Source organism: Zootermopsis nevadensis, unplaced genomic scaffold (genome assembly GCF_977971745.1).
Source record: "Zootermopsis nevadensis isolate Lab colony 2312 unplaced genomic scaffold, Znev_1.0 Znev_ptg000061l, whole genome shotgun sequence".
NCBI lineage: Eukaryota > Metazoa > Arthropoda > Insecta > Blattodea > Termopsidae > Zootermopsis > Zootermopsis nevadensis.
In genome coordinates, this window is record NW_028259192.1 from 19,042,884 (window position 1) to 19,059,192 (window position 16,309).

The 16,309-nt window shown below is 34.6% G+C and overlaps 2 protein-coding genes and 1 long non-coding RNA gene across 5 annotated transcripts in view; 1 reads left to right on the top strand and 2 right to left on the bottom strand.

Moving 5' to 3' along the window:
- Dredd (Caspase-8 Dredd) overlaps positions 1–2,502 on the bottom strand; it is a 67,599-nt gene extending 65,097 nt beyond the window's left edge. Inside the window, exon 1 of the mRNA XM_022074851.2 lies at positions 2,423–2,502. The gene's annotated coding sequence lies outside the window, so the exon portion shown is untranslated. The remainder of the gene's footprint in view (positions 1–2,422) is intronic.
- On the top strand, positions 1,088–15,107 carry LOC110835035 (Cuticle-tanning hormone bursicon). 3 transcript variants are annotated; one of them, XM_087340125.1, is made up of 8 exons: positions 1,088–1,257; positions 2,448–2,583; positions 4,281–4,405; positions 4,850–5,003; positions 7,606–7,610; positions 12,009–12,116; positions 13,408–13,533; positions 14,687–15,107. In XM_087340125.1, exons 2-8 carry the CDS (start codon positions 2,448–2,450, stop codon positions 14,819–14,821), a joined length of 789 nt encoding a protein of 262 aa, XP_087196251.1. In that variant the 5' UTR covers positions 1,088–1,257; the 3' UTR covers positions 14,822–15,107. The 3 variants fall into 3 exon arrangements, with proteins under 3 accessions (XP_087196251.1, XP_021930557.1, XP_087196250.1); XM_022074865.2 differs by lacking the exons at positions 1,088–1,257; positions 2,448–2,583; positions 4,281–4,405; positions 4,850–5,003 and adding an exon at positions 9,783–10,032 and having other exon boundaries at positions 7,162–8,332; positions 11,953–12,116; XM_087340124.1 differs by lacking the exons at positions 1,088–1,257; positions 2,448–2,583; positions 4,281–4,405; positions 4,850–5,003 and adding an exon at positions 9,968–10,032 and having other exon boundaries at positions 7,162–8,332; positions 11,953–12,116.
- LOC147871236 (uncharacterized) lies at positions 12,331–16,293 on the bottom strand. The gene is made up of 2 exons (XR_015532502.1): positions 15,424–16,293; positions 12,331–14,976 (listed from the first exon to the last, which is right to left on the bottom strand). It is a non-coding gene; the product is annotated as an uncharacterized LOC147871236 (long non-coding RNA).
- Between the last annotated feature and the right edge of the window lie 16 nt (positions 16,294–16,309).

The following is a 16,309-nucleotide window of genomic DNA, read 5'->3' on the forward strand; positions in this document are numbered from 1 at the left end:
ATGCAGCAGTTTCATATCAGAATTACTGGTCAATATAAGCAGTCAATTAGTTGCAATTGCACTTGTGATCAAAACCATCTCACATGGGAATACTTCTGCCTGAACTTCCTCTATACATACAGTCCTGACTTATCTGTCTGTTATATTTTGTATCGCCAAAACAATGTGTGAATATTTTTAAGAATTGAGATGAATATTTTGGCAAGTTTATTTCAGAAACAATAAACAAAAAAATACATTTTCTATGAAGAAATGCTTCTTTTTGCAAGTCCATTGCAGAAATATACAAATAAGGAATAAAAATGCTTCTTTTGGCTAGTATTCTTAATTTCCAAACCATATCCATTTCCTTACCAAGTACAAAATGTGTATGGCCATAACTTTATTGGAGTTTTGTAGAATCTGTATTTCCTTTTGGTGCATTTGAGTATTTGAGATTATACATTAGAACTTTTAAATTTTGTATGAACACAGATTTTTGCAAATTTTCCATAGTAATTTTTGACATGAAACACACATAACTATATAGTTTCCACACAAAATATGTCTTGTGAATTCAAAACTTACTATGAATAGTTTTGTTAAATGGTATTTGGCACAGTAAATTACAAACATACCTACAGTCTTTAATTAGAGCCATTCTTTATTAAAAGTTCCTGCTTTGAGACTCTGTAAACCTCTGAGGTTGGCATTTTTGTGTCCTTGTGCCACATATTAAATTAATTTTGCCAATACTATTTACTCTCATAAACACTAGCTTCAAAATTTCATTTGAACTACAAAACTGAAAACAAAACAAATAAGGAGTAAATTTTTCTTTTCTGTGTGATGGATGATCATGACTAGTGAAAAAGAAAAAGTGGTCACAGCCTATTTGTTGACACCATCCTGACAACTACCAAAAGGAACTCAGAGAAACAACATAAAACCAATCAGATAAGGCATCCCACTCTCCCCTAAGCCAAGTTATGAACCAGGTACCTTCTAAATAAAAGTCAGAGGATAAATCATAGAATTAAACTTGTTCATATTCTAGGGGATTTGCTGGGAGCACAGGGAACTGGAGGCATGGTGGGGATACTCTGACATATCCACTACCATATCTCTCTTTAAAGCATTCTGGTTGGTCCTGTTTATAGGGAGGGGATATGGTAAGGTGTAGTGGTGGCAGAGATATTTGAGGCTGAGTTATTAAGACAACTACCCCAGTCAACATCTGATTACTATCACAGCGACACACAACATACTGACAGCAAGGTAAGCCTAGCATCATGACACTTCCAAGATCTTTTAGCACACAATAAAAATGTGAATAGATTTATTCTGGATGAGATTTAAGGTTATCATGATAGCAAGTATGAAGATGACTGTATTCTGAATGTTGCACCATGTAGTTACCCCAACGATGGAGGCAGCATGCACCTTTGAAACGTGGGTAAGCTTCTATCACATTACACGGAGCAACATCCAAGAAGTCAGTAATCCAAATTAATTCTGTTTCCACTTATAAATCAGGGTGGGAAAGGTGCCTGAAATACTTGGGCATGCATACAAATCAGGGACATCAACTCTTTACTTTTCAGCAAGAGTGGTAAACTATTTAAATCTCACTTGTGGTACAATACATGAAACATTCTTTTTATTCGATAAGCATTTAACAGGACTTGCTGGAAAACTATTTAGGGTTTCAAGAAATATAATATTAGTAGTATATTTCTCCATAAGAACGTAATGGGGGCAATTCCCATTAGAATAATTTCAACAAACAAAAGCATTAAGATTAATTGCTATAATTCTATCTGATCAGTCCCTATGACAATAAAATGGTGCCAATCATTATTAAATGACCTGCAAATTAATCCTGCAAAAATAAAGTATGGCTTATCCCATTATAATATAATTATGTATTGTCAAATGAATAATAATCCTAACCAACTAGTTTCATGGTTTTATAATACATATTTCATAATTTACTTCCACCATAACTATACTATGCTCAATTATGAGGTGCAATGAGGATATAACAGACATTCAAATAAATACTCCATATATACATTCCTTCCACTCTGTGGTCTCAGCAATAAAGCAGACTTTCATTCTCCATATTGCAATACAGAGATCAAAGGCAATTCCAAAAAGTTAAAGTATTATGTGAAGTAACTCAGCAGATGACACATTATAGTGAATAGTGCACCAATTATCCATTTTATTTAACAGGCTCTGTCAACTTCGCATAACAATATATTCAGTGGTTGGCAAGTTTGTTACTATAGGTACAAGAAGTCAAGAGCCATCAAAACTGGCATGAATAAACAAGTATCATGTAGAATCAAGCACTGTCCAACACAGGTTTCTCACACTACATGCATACAAACATGAAGATCTATGCAATATCTATAGAAACTTTTAATTTCTTACTCACCTTTCTTCTCTTTGTATCTTTCAAGATGGTAAGCGAGGTAGCATGGTGGTTCCGAAGCTTGCTTCTGTTCATCCTTTTCTTCGTGGCTGTACCATCTACAGTCCAACAAGGAGAGGATGTGGCATGTGAGACTCTACCATCTGAAATACATATCATCAAAGGTTAGTTGTAAACAAAAGATAAATATTACAATTGTAATATTACAACTTCACAAAAAGCACTACTAATTTACTAAGAAACAGCATGTTACAAAACTCACTCATACAGTCACACCAGACTCAGTGGTTAATTCAAATGATTATGGTTCTCATTACTTCCTCACTCTTTTGAGGCAGACTCCTCCTATGTCTATACGTAACAAACGGTAGAATTATATGTCTAATGAGTTCTGAGTTGTGATGGCCATGTGTAGTTTTGTAGGTGCTTACTAACATTTTGGAGAAGCAGAAGTTATACGTCCACTGAACGTTAGTAAACACCTGTAAGGCCACATGGCATTACAACCCTGAAGACCACATTCCGACATTACTTACAAGAATGAAGATGAGCAATTTGCCGAATTCTTCCATCTCTTAACCAAATCCAGTGCAATACAAACACGTAAGAACACGAATTCTATGTTGGCCTTTTATACTAATAGAACAGTTCTTTCATCTGCGTAAAACATTTTCACTCCACACATATAAATTGCACTACTGCCATGGTTCATCTTCTACGAACAAAGAATCCATCAAAAATTTACGCTCATCATAAACACACTAGCAGATTCATTTGAACTTCGAACGCATTTATAAGGCGGAAGTATGTCCAATATCGAAATTCGTGGTACATTTTTACACTAAAAAGAGCAGCACTTCTTATCCTATTTTTCTATAAAGACATGACACTATAATAATTTCTTACTTTAGCCTCTTAATTTTCACTGTGGCAGATCTCTGACTTTTACGTTGACTTACATTTTCTTGTTGCGGGGGCAATGTTAATGTTGGCTATGTAACAAATGACTACACCTGATTCTCACCACAACTGTTAGAGGTCAGGCCGCCATAATGAAAGACGTATCATATAATACAAAAATAGGAACTATACTGCTTTACACCGCTACTGTCCTTTTCCAGATTAGTGCTGTCCACAATTCCTACCATATTTAAAATCCATTTTAATATCCATTTTTTAAAAACACATTCCATGGGTCCAGAAGTTAGAATGATATGTACAATACATAAACAAATATTTAATTTTGAGTGTTTAATTTTACACCAACATCAAAGACTAGTAGTTGGTGTTCCATTTCATTCCAATCCCTTCTGTTTTTCTTTGACTTTTCTTGTGTATTCTAAAACAAAGTTGAAAATCGATGATGATAAGAGCTGAAAGATGGCTGTCTTCTGGGTTGTTCCGCTGTGTAGTCTGGTATAAGTTTACCGATGTTTCAGAGGTCCTTGCTACCTACTTCATCAGGTTCTCTGATAATAGAGGCAATAGATTTTGTTTAAACACATTTAATTAGCCTATAAAACCATTTAGAAAACTTTTTAAAAACATCCACAACATCAATTTCCATAAACCATTACAACCCAGAAGACCAGCATCAACAAAATGTTACAGCATTATTACTTATCAATTGGAGACAGTAAATATATACCCTCTGCTCCCACAAAAAGCAGATCTACCCTGATGCATAAACAATGTAATAGAAACCTGATACTGTGTTGGCAGATCAGGCTGTCTGTGACATTGTATTGCAGAATAAGTAGTCCAGCAAAATGGTTTATCAGCAAATTTCTGTTTAAAATGAAATATAACTAGTATTCACATTATATAATGACAAGTAAAACATACTGGTCTCACCTTTCAGAGGAATTTGATGACCTTGGACGTCTGCAACGAACATGTAGCAGTGAAGTGAGTGTCAATAAGTGTGAAGGTGCATGCACTTCACAGGTGCAGCCCAGTGTGATAACTCCTACAGGATTTCTCAAGGCAAGACCAAGTAAAAGACAGTCACAAATAATAATTCTAGTTTTATTTCAACATTATTATCCATTAATAAGGCATAGTAATTTTACATACTACCTAATACCATTTAGTACATTTTCTATCTTCCTGTATTCTATTGAACAATTTGAAGATTAAAATAACAGAATTATAATTTTTAAACTTGATTTCTAACTCTCAAAGATGAACACAAGTTTCAGAGTATTTTGGAACAGAGTGCTGAGGAGAATATGTAAACCTAAGAAAAAGGATGAAAATGTTATATATGAAGAGTTTCATAATCTGTATACTAATATTGTCAGAGTAATTAAATAAAGAAGGATGATATGGACAAGAGTGAGAATTTTTACAGACATTCTAGATTTCAAGATGTACATCCTAATTTCTCATCTTTGAATATGAGTAACACCAAGCTGATGACGGTTTCAGGAATGTTACTGTTGTCGTGAGAGTTTCCTGCGAGAGCGTATCATCTCACTGACTCACTGTTATGATCCTGATGGCATCAGGCTCACTCAAGAGGGGCAGGCATCCCTTGATGTCAAGATCAGAGAACCAGCTGACTGTAAATGTTTCAAGTGTGGTGACTTCTCACGCTGATTTTTAATATAATGACTGATCTGCCAGAACAATGGCAATTTATGTAATCAGCAATGACCCTTATTTTGTTAAATTTAGGAGATGCAATGGCTACATTTAGAATTTAAATTGAAGATTAGATTAAACAACTAGAATCTTTCAAAAGATATGTGATTATTTTTATTGATACAAAAGCTGCTAAAATTAAATGCTAATTTATGTTTACCACATTTATAGTGCAAATACCATTAGAATTTGAAAACAATATTATAGGAAATTATAGTTATAATTTTTTGTACATTTATTTAATTAATCTGTCATACAACAAGCCCTAATATTAAAATGAATTTTATTAAAAGTTTCATATGTGTATAAATTCAAGCTTAATAGTATTTTTATGTCTTTCTGTGTTGTTAATGAAACATCCATGAATGCAATTTAGCAACTGCCTGATTAAAATTTGTTAAAATGTAAAGTCTTTGAAAATGTAATTCTAAATTCCTGGTTTAAAGTTTGTTACATACACAAATCAAAACACTTTTATAAAGCACTACAATCTCCTTCTATTCTGGAAGATAAATATAAGTACCAAACACCATGTAAATAAGAGCAAGTATTAAGGCATAACAGCATAATACATCATAGCTTACTTTGATACCAAAGAAGGCACCAAAGTCTTACAAAATTCTCTTCACAAAGTGTATTATGTTAGCTTATGCTGTTTAATATTTTAAACTTCAATTCATGATTCAGTTTGTTTTCTCTTCAGAGTGAACACAATAAATGCTATTTCAAAATGCTGTTGCACATTTAACAACTTTTCCTTTCTACACAGTCTCCATATCCCAGGTCATATAGACCTTGCCTATCTATAGGGATAAACCCCTTTGAAGGAAGGACTTTCATTTAGAACTTCACAATCACTTTCTGTAATACTATTCCTGGTAATTTTTTATCATATAGAAGTTGTTCATTCTCCCACTATTCATCTTGTAATATTTTCATATTAGAGTGAGTTGGTACATTTCAGCAATACCTTTGCCATGCAGTTCATTGTTAAGTTTTTAGATTGTTTACTTAACAATAAAAATAGCATCAAAAACTTGTATATTAACTTATGAGGCTAGTATTTGATCCTCAGACAATTAATTTAACAATAACTGGCCCAAAACAGTTGTATTAGAACTTCAGATTTCAGAATTATCAATGCAACCTATAGCCACATCTGTTGGATCATATTTGCAGAGTACGCACTTGTTCTGAAGCCTTCACTTCTGACAGAGATAAAGCTCTGTGAAAATTAAATAGTGAAGTATACCAGGAACCATGGTTTGGAACTCATGTTAAGCCGTGAGTACTGCATGCCAACACTAATCTACATAACCACCCTATCACTGATGTTTGTATCTCATAAATAATTGCCGAGGGTCAACACAGGTCAGGAAAGATTATCATAGAACATCTCTGGGTACATTAAAAACCAACCGACCTACCTATTTTTAGGGTTCATGAATAAGACCCAAAGAACAACCCACACCAAGTTCATTATTGTGTTCGCAACAGCCCCCCCCCCCCCCCCCCCCCCCCGCCGCCACTACCACTACCAGTCCCTATATTAAAAAAATCCAATCTATGCCCCACACTACATTCTTAAAATCTATTTTAATACTGTCATCCCATCTATTTCTAGGTCTTACAAGTGTTCTTTTCCCTTCAGGATTTCAAATGAAAATATTTTATAAATTTATCATTTCCCCAATGTATGTTATATGCTCAGTCTATCACATCTTCTTTTGATTTTATCTTCCTAATAATATTTGAAGAAGAATTCACATTATGGAGCTTCTCATGACAGAATTTTCCCCAACCTGCTGTCACTTCATCCCTATTAGCTCCAAATATCCTCCTCAGCACCCTGTCCTCACTCTCAATCTGTGTTATTCTTTCAATGTAAGAGACCACACCTCAAATTCATAAATAACAACAGGTAAATTTAAATTTATAGTTCTGCATATTTTCAAATTAAATTAAGAAGACAGACTGAACTTCATGAAAGCAAGCACTCCATAAATTCAATTTTGTCTTAATTTTTAATGAATGCAGTTTTCATTTGTTACTTTTTAAAAGATTTATTAGCAATCATTTTTATTACTTTGTTCTGCAGTCTGGTGGTGAGACATAAACATATACTTGAGTTTATATCTAGACAAACTTCCATACTAGCTTCTAATTGAGCTTGTTTGTTTTTCCTTATAATATGTATGTTTCCACCAAGTACATTAACATCAACAGCATAGACTAAAAGCTAATGTGTCCTATTCAATTCCAACTCCTTGTTTTCTTTAACCTCCATAATGGTATATTCTAAAGCAAAGTTGAAAATCAATAATGGTAAAGCATTTTGTTTCACACTAATATGAATAGGAAATGCATCAAACGTTTACCTGTACAGACTTTACTGCAATTTACACTTAAATCTACAATTCTACTGGTATTCCAACTTCCAAATTTCATGTCCATTTTCTGTTGCTTAGGTGGTTCCAAAAAATCTGTCCACATCTGAGGTCCTGTGTAATAATTCATAAAATGCTGGTTTTTATGGTAAGGAGTTGTTAGCTACTGACCCAACCTAAAAGCAGGAGGACCACCCCTTGTCAGCTGTCTGCAACTGCTTATTCAATATATTTGCAGCTACTCTCTGTACCTAAAGGCTGTTTTCTACATTGGTAATGTGAGAACATGCCATATTATGGGGACAAGGATCCTAATAAATACAGTGAACACAGCTAAAATTGAAGTATTGCAAAGGTAGAAGTTTGATGTGGTTAATTGCTAACTAGCAAAATATTCAGTGGATATTCCTTTTTAAATTTATGAATATTTATGGGCTGTACAAGTATACCAACTTATCATCTGTGTCTGGGGTAGTTGCTCTGCCAATCCCACTTTAGTTACGTCTCTGCCCCAAAATACAATACGTCATTATTATCAATGCACAGTTAATAGGAAAAAGTATATATTTTAATCCACTGCCATGATGGTCTTTTGGGTACAACGAAACTCAAATTATGTCACATGCTTTTAGAGTTTACTACATCACACAAACTGTCAAGATCATCAATGGTTCCAATGTTGCTACAACTTCTGTTTTTCATGGCTGTCATGTTGGTAACACTGAACATAAGTATTAAAAACATTTCAATATCATTAACATTCCTGTTATGCTTAAGATATTAATCAATTCATTTAGAGATTATTAGTAAGAGATATAACACAAATACAACATAGTTTGTGCTTTGAGGCTGTTCTTAGTTTTGGAAACCATTCAAAAATGTAAGTAAATTCAGTTTGACTTGAGGGTAATAATAAAGAACTGCGTTTATAGAAAGTAGCTTTTGTTTCACTTTGCTCAAACCATTTATTATCCTATGTTCAAGCACTCACAGATCAACTTTATAAAAAACAAGTCATTTTGTGCTCAAAGCAGCAGTGGTTGCCAGCATGAAACACTAATACTGCATTAAACCAGACATGGTCCCTCACTTCAGGGGATCCAGGAGTGACAGGAATGGGAAGGAGATGGAAAACTGCAGGAACACTGAGCCCATGCTGACTGACTCTCATAATGATATTTTCTTGTTAGTGACCAGACTCCATAAAGTATATTAGCAAACTTTAAAATGAGTGTGATTTAAGGTTCTCATGGTGAAAAGTATGAAGACAGCCATCTTATTTATAAAATCATATAATTTTATCCATTCTTACTTACTGCATTTCTTTTAAGGGATGTTATAAATTCTAAAGAGTAATTAAGAAGCTATATCAAGTTTAAGATTGTGCTAAATAACAAGATCTTAGAATAGATATTACATGTTAAACAATCTGGAATGTAATATTTTGAACCAGGAACATAGTGAAAGTAAAAATAAAAGAACAAAACTTAAGGTCGTTAGGGCAGCAAAATTATTCATATGAATGATGAATGATGCTACTCTCAAGAGGAGAATACATGATGCTTCGAAGTAAGTTGCACTGTAATAAAACATTTTAAAGGAAATGGATTCCTGGTAGCAAAAACGCCTAATCCTATTACAAATTTAAAATAAAGCTAGTTTGCACATAAAATATTGTATTTAAAGAAGGATTCCTTACTTAAACTCTCCCATCCCATAAGGGTCTTCAGACTAATGGCTCACTATCAAAACTGTTTGATGTTAAGTGAAATCTGAAAGTTTGGTTAATATCACACAATTTAGTCTTCCAGAAGTTTACCAGTGTTTAAGAGATACTTGCTGCCTCCATCATCAGGACCACTCAAAGCCCTGATGATGGAAGTAGCATGTACCTCTGAAAGAGTGATAAACTTCTACCAGACTGCACTGTGCTAGAACCCAGCAGACAGCCATCTTCATACTCACTTCTATGAGACCCTCAAATCCTACTAAAATTACAATCATTCTTTGGCATATTTGAGCACCAAAGAGAAAGAACTCTATTTCATATATTATAAAATCACAAAAGCAATAAATCATGAAGACTGATGGGCCAAATATGTAGTTTGAAAGAGGAAATAAAAAGAAAACAAACAACAAGTGCATAAAGAACCTTGGCTGAAGAACTTCATGGGACATGCCATTTTGAATATTAAGATTTAAGTAAAAAATAGGTCTTAGGGAAATATTGTGTGTGTGTGTGTGTGTATTTACATTTGCTCTCAAGTGCAACAATCCACATCACTGCAATACCATGGAAACATTAAAAAAAAGCATTACATGTGTCACAGGATTCCGGCAGCCTGAGATTGACTCAAACAACAGAAAACAATTACACTATTGGTTTGAACTTCCCCATATGCCACAAGCTGCCTCTCCTGGATCAATAGCCACCAGCAATCACCCCTACCCACTCCACTTCTTATGTTTATATATAATGTGTCAGCTACCCATGCTTCTCCGAACTCTTGTTTAGTCTGCCACGTGGAAAGTTGGTTCTGCATCCCATGGCTTGCCAACAGCCTTCCATTCAACAGATTGGTATGTACAAAATCAGTAATTAAGTAACATTTACTAAGAAAACTGATAAAGCACATACTAAGTGTTCCAGTCCTATAATAATACTGTAGATGTTAGACCTCTTAAAATAAGACATAAATGAGGTTCATGCAGATTGAAGGCATTTAACTAAACACTCAACTATCAGTTCCACATCTTTGGGAAGTGTCATAGCACAGGCAACTGAAAACTATCTTATCATTGTGGAGGCCCAGGTTCTATCCAAAAGCAATTAATATGGGATCTATTGTGGATAATGGGGCAGGACTGTCTCATAAATACCTAAGTTTTCCTCTGACAATCAATAATCTAACTTAATGCTTTATACTTAGCTTTCACTGCCATTATTGCTAAGGAATGAGATATGACTCAAGCAGTCAACAAAAGAAAAGTAGGATTTCAGGTTCTCACAGTGATGAGTATGAAGATGGCTGTCTTCTGGGTTGTAGCACAATTTAATCTGGTAGAAGTGCAACATGTTTGTTTCCTCTACCATCAAGGCAGTGATCACCCTGATGTTATAGCAGTAAGAACCTCTGAAAACTTTGGTAAACTTTTATCAGACCATACAGTGCTATAACCCAGAAGATACTCATATTAAACACAATGCAATATCATAATCTCAGTCCTCAATCTGGGCTTCGATTCTTACCTGACACTCAACAGGAGTTCATGATGTTCACGTGCCTCTGTGCTTTGCTCTGACATTGGATAAATGGTTACTACTGAAATATTGTACTGTGAGCGTTTACTAAATTCTTTATTAGAAGTACTTCTGATCTAAACTAAATTATATGCAGTATCCCTTGAATTAAGACCTACATACATTTTGAATATATATTATAACAAATAATGGTCAGAGCAAAATATGTTTTAAATAAAAATTGCACATTTGATAACATAAACTTTTCACATTCCTTACTCTTTCTTGAGATAACCAGTGCATTTCAAGGCAAAACTTGTAATATACTGGTTACTAAATTAAACCATACCCTACTTTTTAAAGGCTTTTTAATGTTCTCTAAGTGGTTTCTTTTACTTCACCCACAATTTGTCTGATAGGAAGAAAGAAATACACAAATACAGTTATAACATCCAATATCCAACCTAGGATCTGAATTATACACTTTTACATACAAATCAAAATCTCTACTACTGAGCAAAACTTGCTTGGTATTGAAATATAATACATTTAGATTCCTGAATAAAGATGTTACATCTAATTTTGCAGTATCTGACCTGTACCCTGAATAATGCACTTGAATGACTACTATTCTTGCTTTATGTTTGGGAGGTTTGAGATTCTATTTCCAATGTAGAGGACAAACTGACAGGTTTCTGGGTTTTCTCAGCCACTTCAGACAAAGAAGCTAAAACCCTTTTCGTTCACATCCTTCTCAGTTTAACATCCCTAGCACTCATCCACCCATTTTATACTACAGAGTGTCTCACTTAAAGTGTAACTTGACATGATAGCATGCCACAGAGGTAGTGAGTAGAACTACCAGGAAATGAGTTAGTCAAAAAGCAAGCCATAGCTGTTGCATGCTGTACTGACCAACATGAACAGTGGCAACTGAATTTTGGATGCTTCTACACATCTACTGTCAAGTGCCTTCATCAGTCTATCTGCATTAGTCACTTGTATGCTCACCTGTGTAGTTGGCATATAAAGCATTCAGTTACTACAAGCATAAAACAAACACCAGCATGTCAGTTCATGATGTTGCCAAAGCATGAGAACATGCTGCTGAAGTGTGTGACACAAGAATTATAAGTGTACAAAAATTATTAGTGAGCACAGTATTAGGTTGGTTCCAAGTTACATGTGACTCTGTCTATGAGTATAACCTATACAGTTGGGAGTATTGTTCAATTAACTAGAAAACAATCGCCTATCAGCTGTTTCAGCTGTGCTGCTTCTGTCACTGGGCTATGTTGTGCTGGTGGATGCAAAGGATGAGTGTCAGGTGACACCAGTCATACATGTGTTGCAGTACCCAGGTTGTGTGCCCAAACCTATCCCATCATTTGCCTGCACTGGTCGTTGCAGCAGTTATCTCCAGGTAACTTAGCCCACTTTATGCTGGTTTATTTATTTATGGCTTATTTAACGATGCTGTTTCAGTAGCTCAGACTATATAGCGTCAAAGGAGAAGATGATAGTGAATAATGAATTGGAAAGGACATGGAAGGAAGCAGTCATGGTCTAATTCAAGGTACTATCCTGGTATTCACCTGGAGGGACTGAGGAAAACCACGAAAACCTCAGTCAGTATAGCCGGTATCAGGGCCGAGATTTGAACTCGGAATCTCCGAATACAATGCATAAGTGTTAACCACTCGACACTGGTTTCATCCACCTGTCTATGCATATGGTAACATGTATTAATTTTAAATACCAATGTAATAGGATGTGAATATAACTATGTATCATGTTTGAAATAAACAAAGAGTACTAATGAAATTTTGATTGGAATATTGTATAGGAAAAGATGAAGAATAGATGAGAAAAATCTATGAAAGAACACATTAGAGAAAGTCTGTGAGGACATGAACTGACTCAGAAGAAGGTCCACTGGAGAGAGTTTCTGGTGATAAAATCATTAAAGTACCATAGCATACAAGTTTTTGAAAGCCAAATAACTATCAACTGCTTGTAGCATTAATTTAATATAAAAGAAATTTCTCCCTTTTCAACTGAATTTGAAGACTTCTGGCCATGTTTGGCAGTCCAACAAGACATTCTTTCCACTGTATTCATATTTATTCAAGAATGGACAAATCAACAAACTCTGAAGTAGGGAAACATACAAGACAAACTGAATACAATTTTAGATGACTAATATATGTTAGCCTGATACAAGCATTTCTCAGAAAGAAGCAAAATGTTTTCAGATTAAAAATGACATGTCATAGCTTTATTTATTTGTAGGATTGTCAGTCACAGCTTCAACTGAAAACTGGATGTCACTCAGGAGCATGTTATAATATAATAAACTAACTAAATATACATGTATATTGTATCAACATTCCAGGAATTACAATGTTTCCAACATGGCACTTAACAAAAATGTAATTAAGTAATACTGCTCATTTTACAATTACATAAGACTGTGTAATTAATTAGAATACATAACCAAAACTTCACTGTTACATATTAAGTCATTATCTCTAAATTAAAATTGCATAAATACTGTATTTAAAAGAAAACAAAATATGATTCCACATATATGTGTATTACTGAACATGACATTTAATTTAAAAGATATGTTTTAATTTAAAACGTGGGCTTTCAGTTCTCAATTCAAATGAAGTGTATAAAGTGACCAAGTCCTAAGCTGCAACTACTTACAGGTATCAGGGTCCAAGATCTGGCAGATGGAACGCTCATGCATGTGTTGTCAGGAAAGTGGTGAACGTGAAGCAAATGTCTCTCTGTTCTGCCCAAAAGCTAAAGCAGGAGAACGAAAATTCAGGAAGGTGAGCTGCTTAGGACAACTCTGATAGTTTTAGGTCAAAACACAATCTTAAAAACTTACAACCATCAAATCTACTTATACGTTTTGCAAGTCTTTTTATATAATAATTCTTCATGTTGTTTTGTTCTGGATTATGAGGCCATGTAACCTTGTCCAAATTCAGGTTGCTTGACAATTCAGAAGACCAAAGACCTTCACTGCCATGAGAACCTTAAATCTCATATCATTCCATTCACTTAAAATTTACTATTATTTTTCTGCACAAAACAGTCAAATTTATCAAGTTAAAGAGTAAATCTGTATCCAGAAATGCCATACTAATCCCAGCTATTTATTTTAATCCTTTGCTCTCCTAAATAATAGAGGGTAGTAAAATTAAAACAGCCTTATCCTGATCCTGTAAAGTCTTGCTTAAAAAATAAGTACTTGCAGAAAAACTGATCTGATAGCACCTCACACTAGCATTAAAAATAAAATAAGCCTGTAGTAATAAAGTGACTGATTAACAGAATCCTTCTTGAGAGGATAACAGTACACTCAGCTACTCAATTTCTCGGCCTTTTATGGCACTGAAAGGTTCATTACCATGATTGCAAGGTAATCAAACACTCAAGTAAGTCACTACATCTATGCACTAGAATACTCTTAAATAAAGAACAGATTCTAATTAAAACATAATTTAATAATTATTTCAAACATTAAATTTACATTCTTATCTAGACAACATTGGATGGTGGACATGGTTATGTTTCCTAAAGCTAATTTCGAAGGGATTCTGATATACAACTTAAATCTACCAGCCACTTAACAAAATCCACTTATCAAGTATCATCAAAGTATGCTTCAAGCAAACAATTTAACACTGAATGTTAAGAACAGGAAACAAAAGTAAAGTGCTCCTCATTTGCTTTCTGCACCTTACACATGTCAATTGTTTATTAAATTTTCATAAACTGTGGATAAAAATGTAAACATTACATTACATTAACTAATGGATAGGAAGCAAGAGTATTTCTGGATCCCTAGCCAAGGGAAAAGTTGAAAAAATTAAGAACATACTATCATACTAGCATGATCTTAATTCTGGGATTAATGAGAAGTATTAATATTTTTGCAGTAGCTTAGGTTTATTTGTACAAAAATAATTTGTTCAGGTGAGCACAAAAGCACCACTGGAATGCATGTGTCGGCCCTGCTCAACAGTGGAAGAGAGCGCGGTCATCCCACAGGAAATTGCAGGCTATGCAGATGAAGGTCCACTCAGCAATCATTTCAGGAAGTCTCTATAGGGTTGACATAACTTTCAATAAACTTGTTTAAAATCTGTTTATTTCTGAAGACTGCGTTACTGTAATAAACTTGTATCACTTTTATTCCCTCATGCCTCAACACTTGGTAATATGGGGCCATTGTACACTATACAGTTGAATGACACTATGTGAATCTATAAGAAAAAGTTAAAATTTATTCCAGTGTTTCCATTTCCTTATCAGTTACTAATGATGTTATGAGCTATAAAACAAATAGCAATGTACTGGCTTGGAGAATACATTATTATTTATGTCAAATATTGAATATGCATGGAATTTGCAATATACAAAGTTGATATTGGTGCTACGAGTAAGGAGCTAAAATATTTCTGAGGCTGAAATTGCTACTTGAAAGTAGAACATATATAAATTGTGAGGTATTTTTCAAACTCTGGAAGAAGTACTATAGCAAGGAAGTAAAGATTACAGTCTAAGATCCATAAACTTATTAATGTTTGGATGACGGAACAATTGCAGCAGCAATAGAGAGAATCTACTGCTGTACCTATTTTAGAAAAAAGAGTGATAAAATTCGCTCTGAGATGTGCAGAATATCATGCGCAATGACGCCATCAACTTACCATTCACGTCACGACTTATAGCATCCGCCCCGTTGGTATTACTGACCGCAGAATAGCATAAGGTACGAAATTGGAATATTCACCCATGGTATAACAACCATACAATGAATTTCGGTCCAGCCTTTCTGTATTGATTAAATTCGTCCTAATGTTGGGTCATGAGCATACCCAGAGGTGCTTGCGCAATGGCGTCATCTTCGAACCATATCTCGACTTCAAGCGAGTCTCACGTTGGTATTACTGATTGCTGGTAGTCATGAAGTATTAAATTATAAGTCACTCGTGGCATAACGATCATACAAAATTTTAGTAATTTCTGACCGCTCATTCTATATTAATATTGTTCGTCCAAAAGGTTTAGTTGCGGGAACGTCAGATTTTGTTACGAAGGGTTAGGTTAGGTGGGTGATGCGCAGAGTATGGCGTCACCAACGTACCAACCACCTCACGACTTCAAGCAACCGTCCCGCTGGAATTACTAACCGCAGAATGGCACAAAGTATGAGACTGTTTTTTTCTCCCGTGGCATAACAATCAAACAAATTTCATTAACTTCCACTCATCCATTCTGTACTTATTAAATTCGATCAAACGGATCGGTTCCGGAAATTTCAGATTCGGATAGGTTGGTTTACATAGGTTGTTATTCATATGCACATAGGATCGCGGTAAATAGCGTCATATCACTTTACATCACAATATCAAGCAATTCGTTAGAGAAGTTATTTGCAAAGGCAGGTAACGGGAATTAAAGAATTTAGGCTGGAAAACTTATTCACATGCGTTGACTACCATGGTCAATGGAGTCCTCGTCGTCGCATCTCATGATCTTTACTTCGCTCACTCTATAAAGCGTAAATTTCAGCAAACAGTATTAAAACACTTA

Coding starts and splice junctions, on each gene's coding strand:
- LOC110835035 (XM_087340125.1), top strand. CDS start 2,448: ATGGTAAGCGAGGTAGCATGGTGGTTCCGAAGCTTGCTTCTGTTCATC. Junction 2,584..4,280: donor TGAAATACATATCATCAAAG/GTTAGTTGTAAA, acceptor CTCACCTTTCAG/AGGAATTTGATGACCTTGGA. Junction 12,117..13,407: donor GTTGCAGCAGTTATCTCCAG/GTAACTTAGCCC, acceptor AACTACTTACAG/GTATCAGGGTCCAAGATCTG.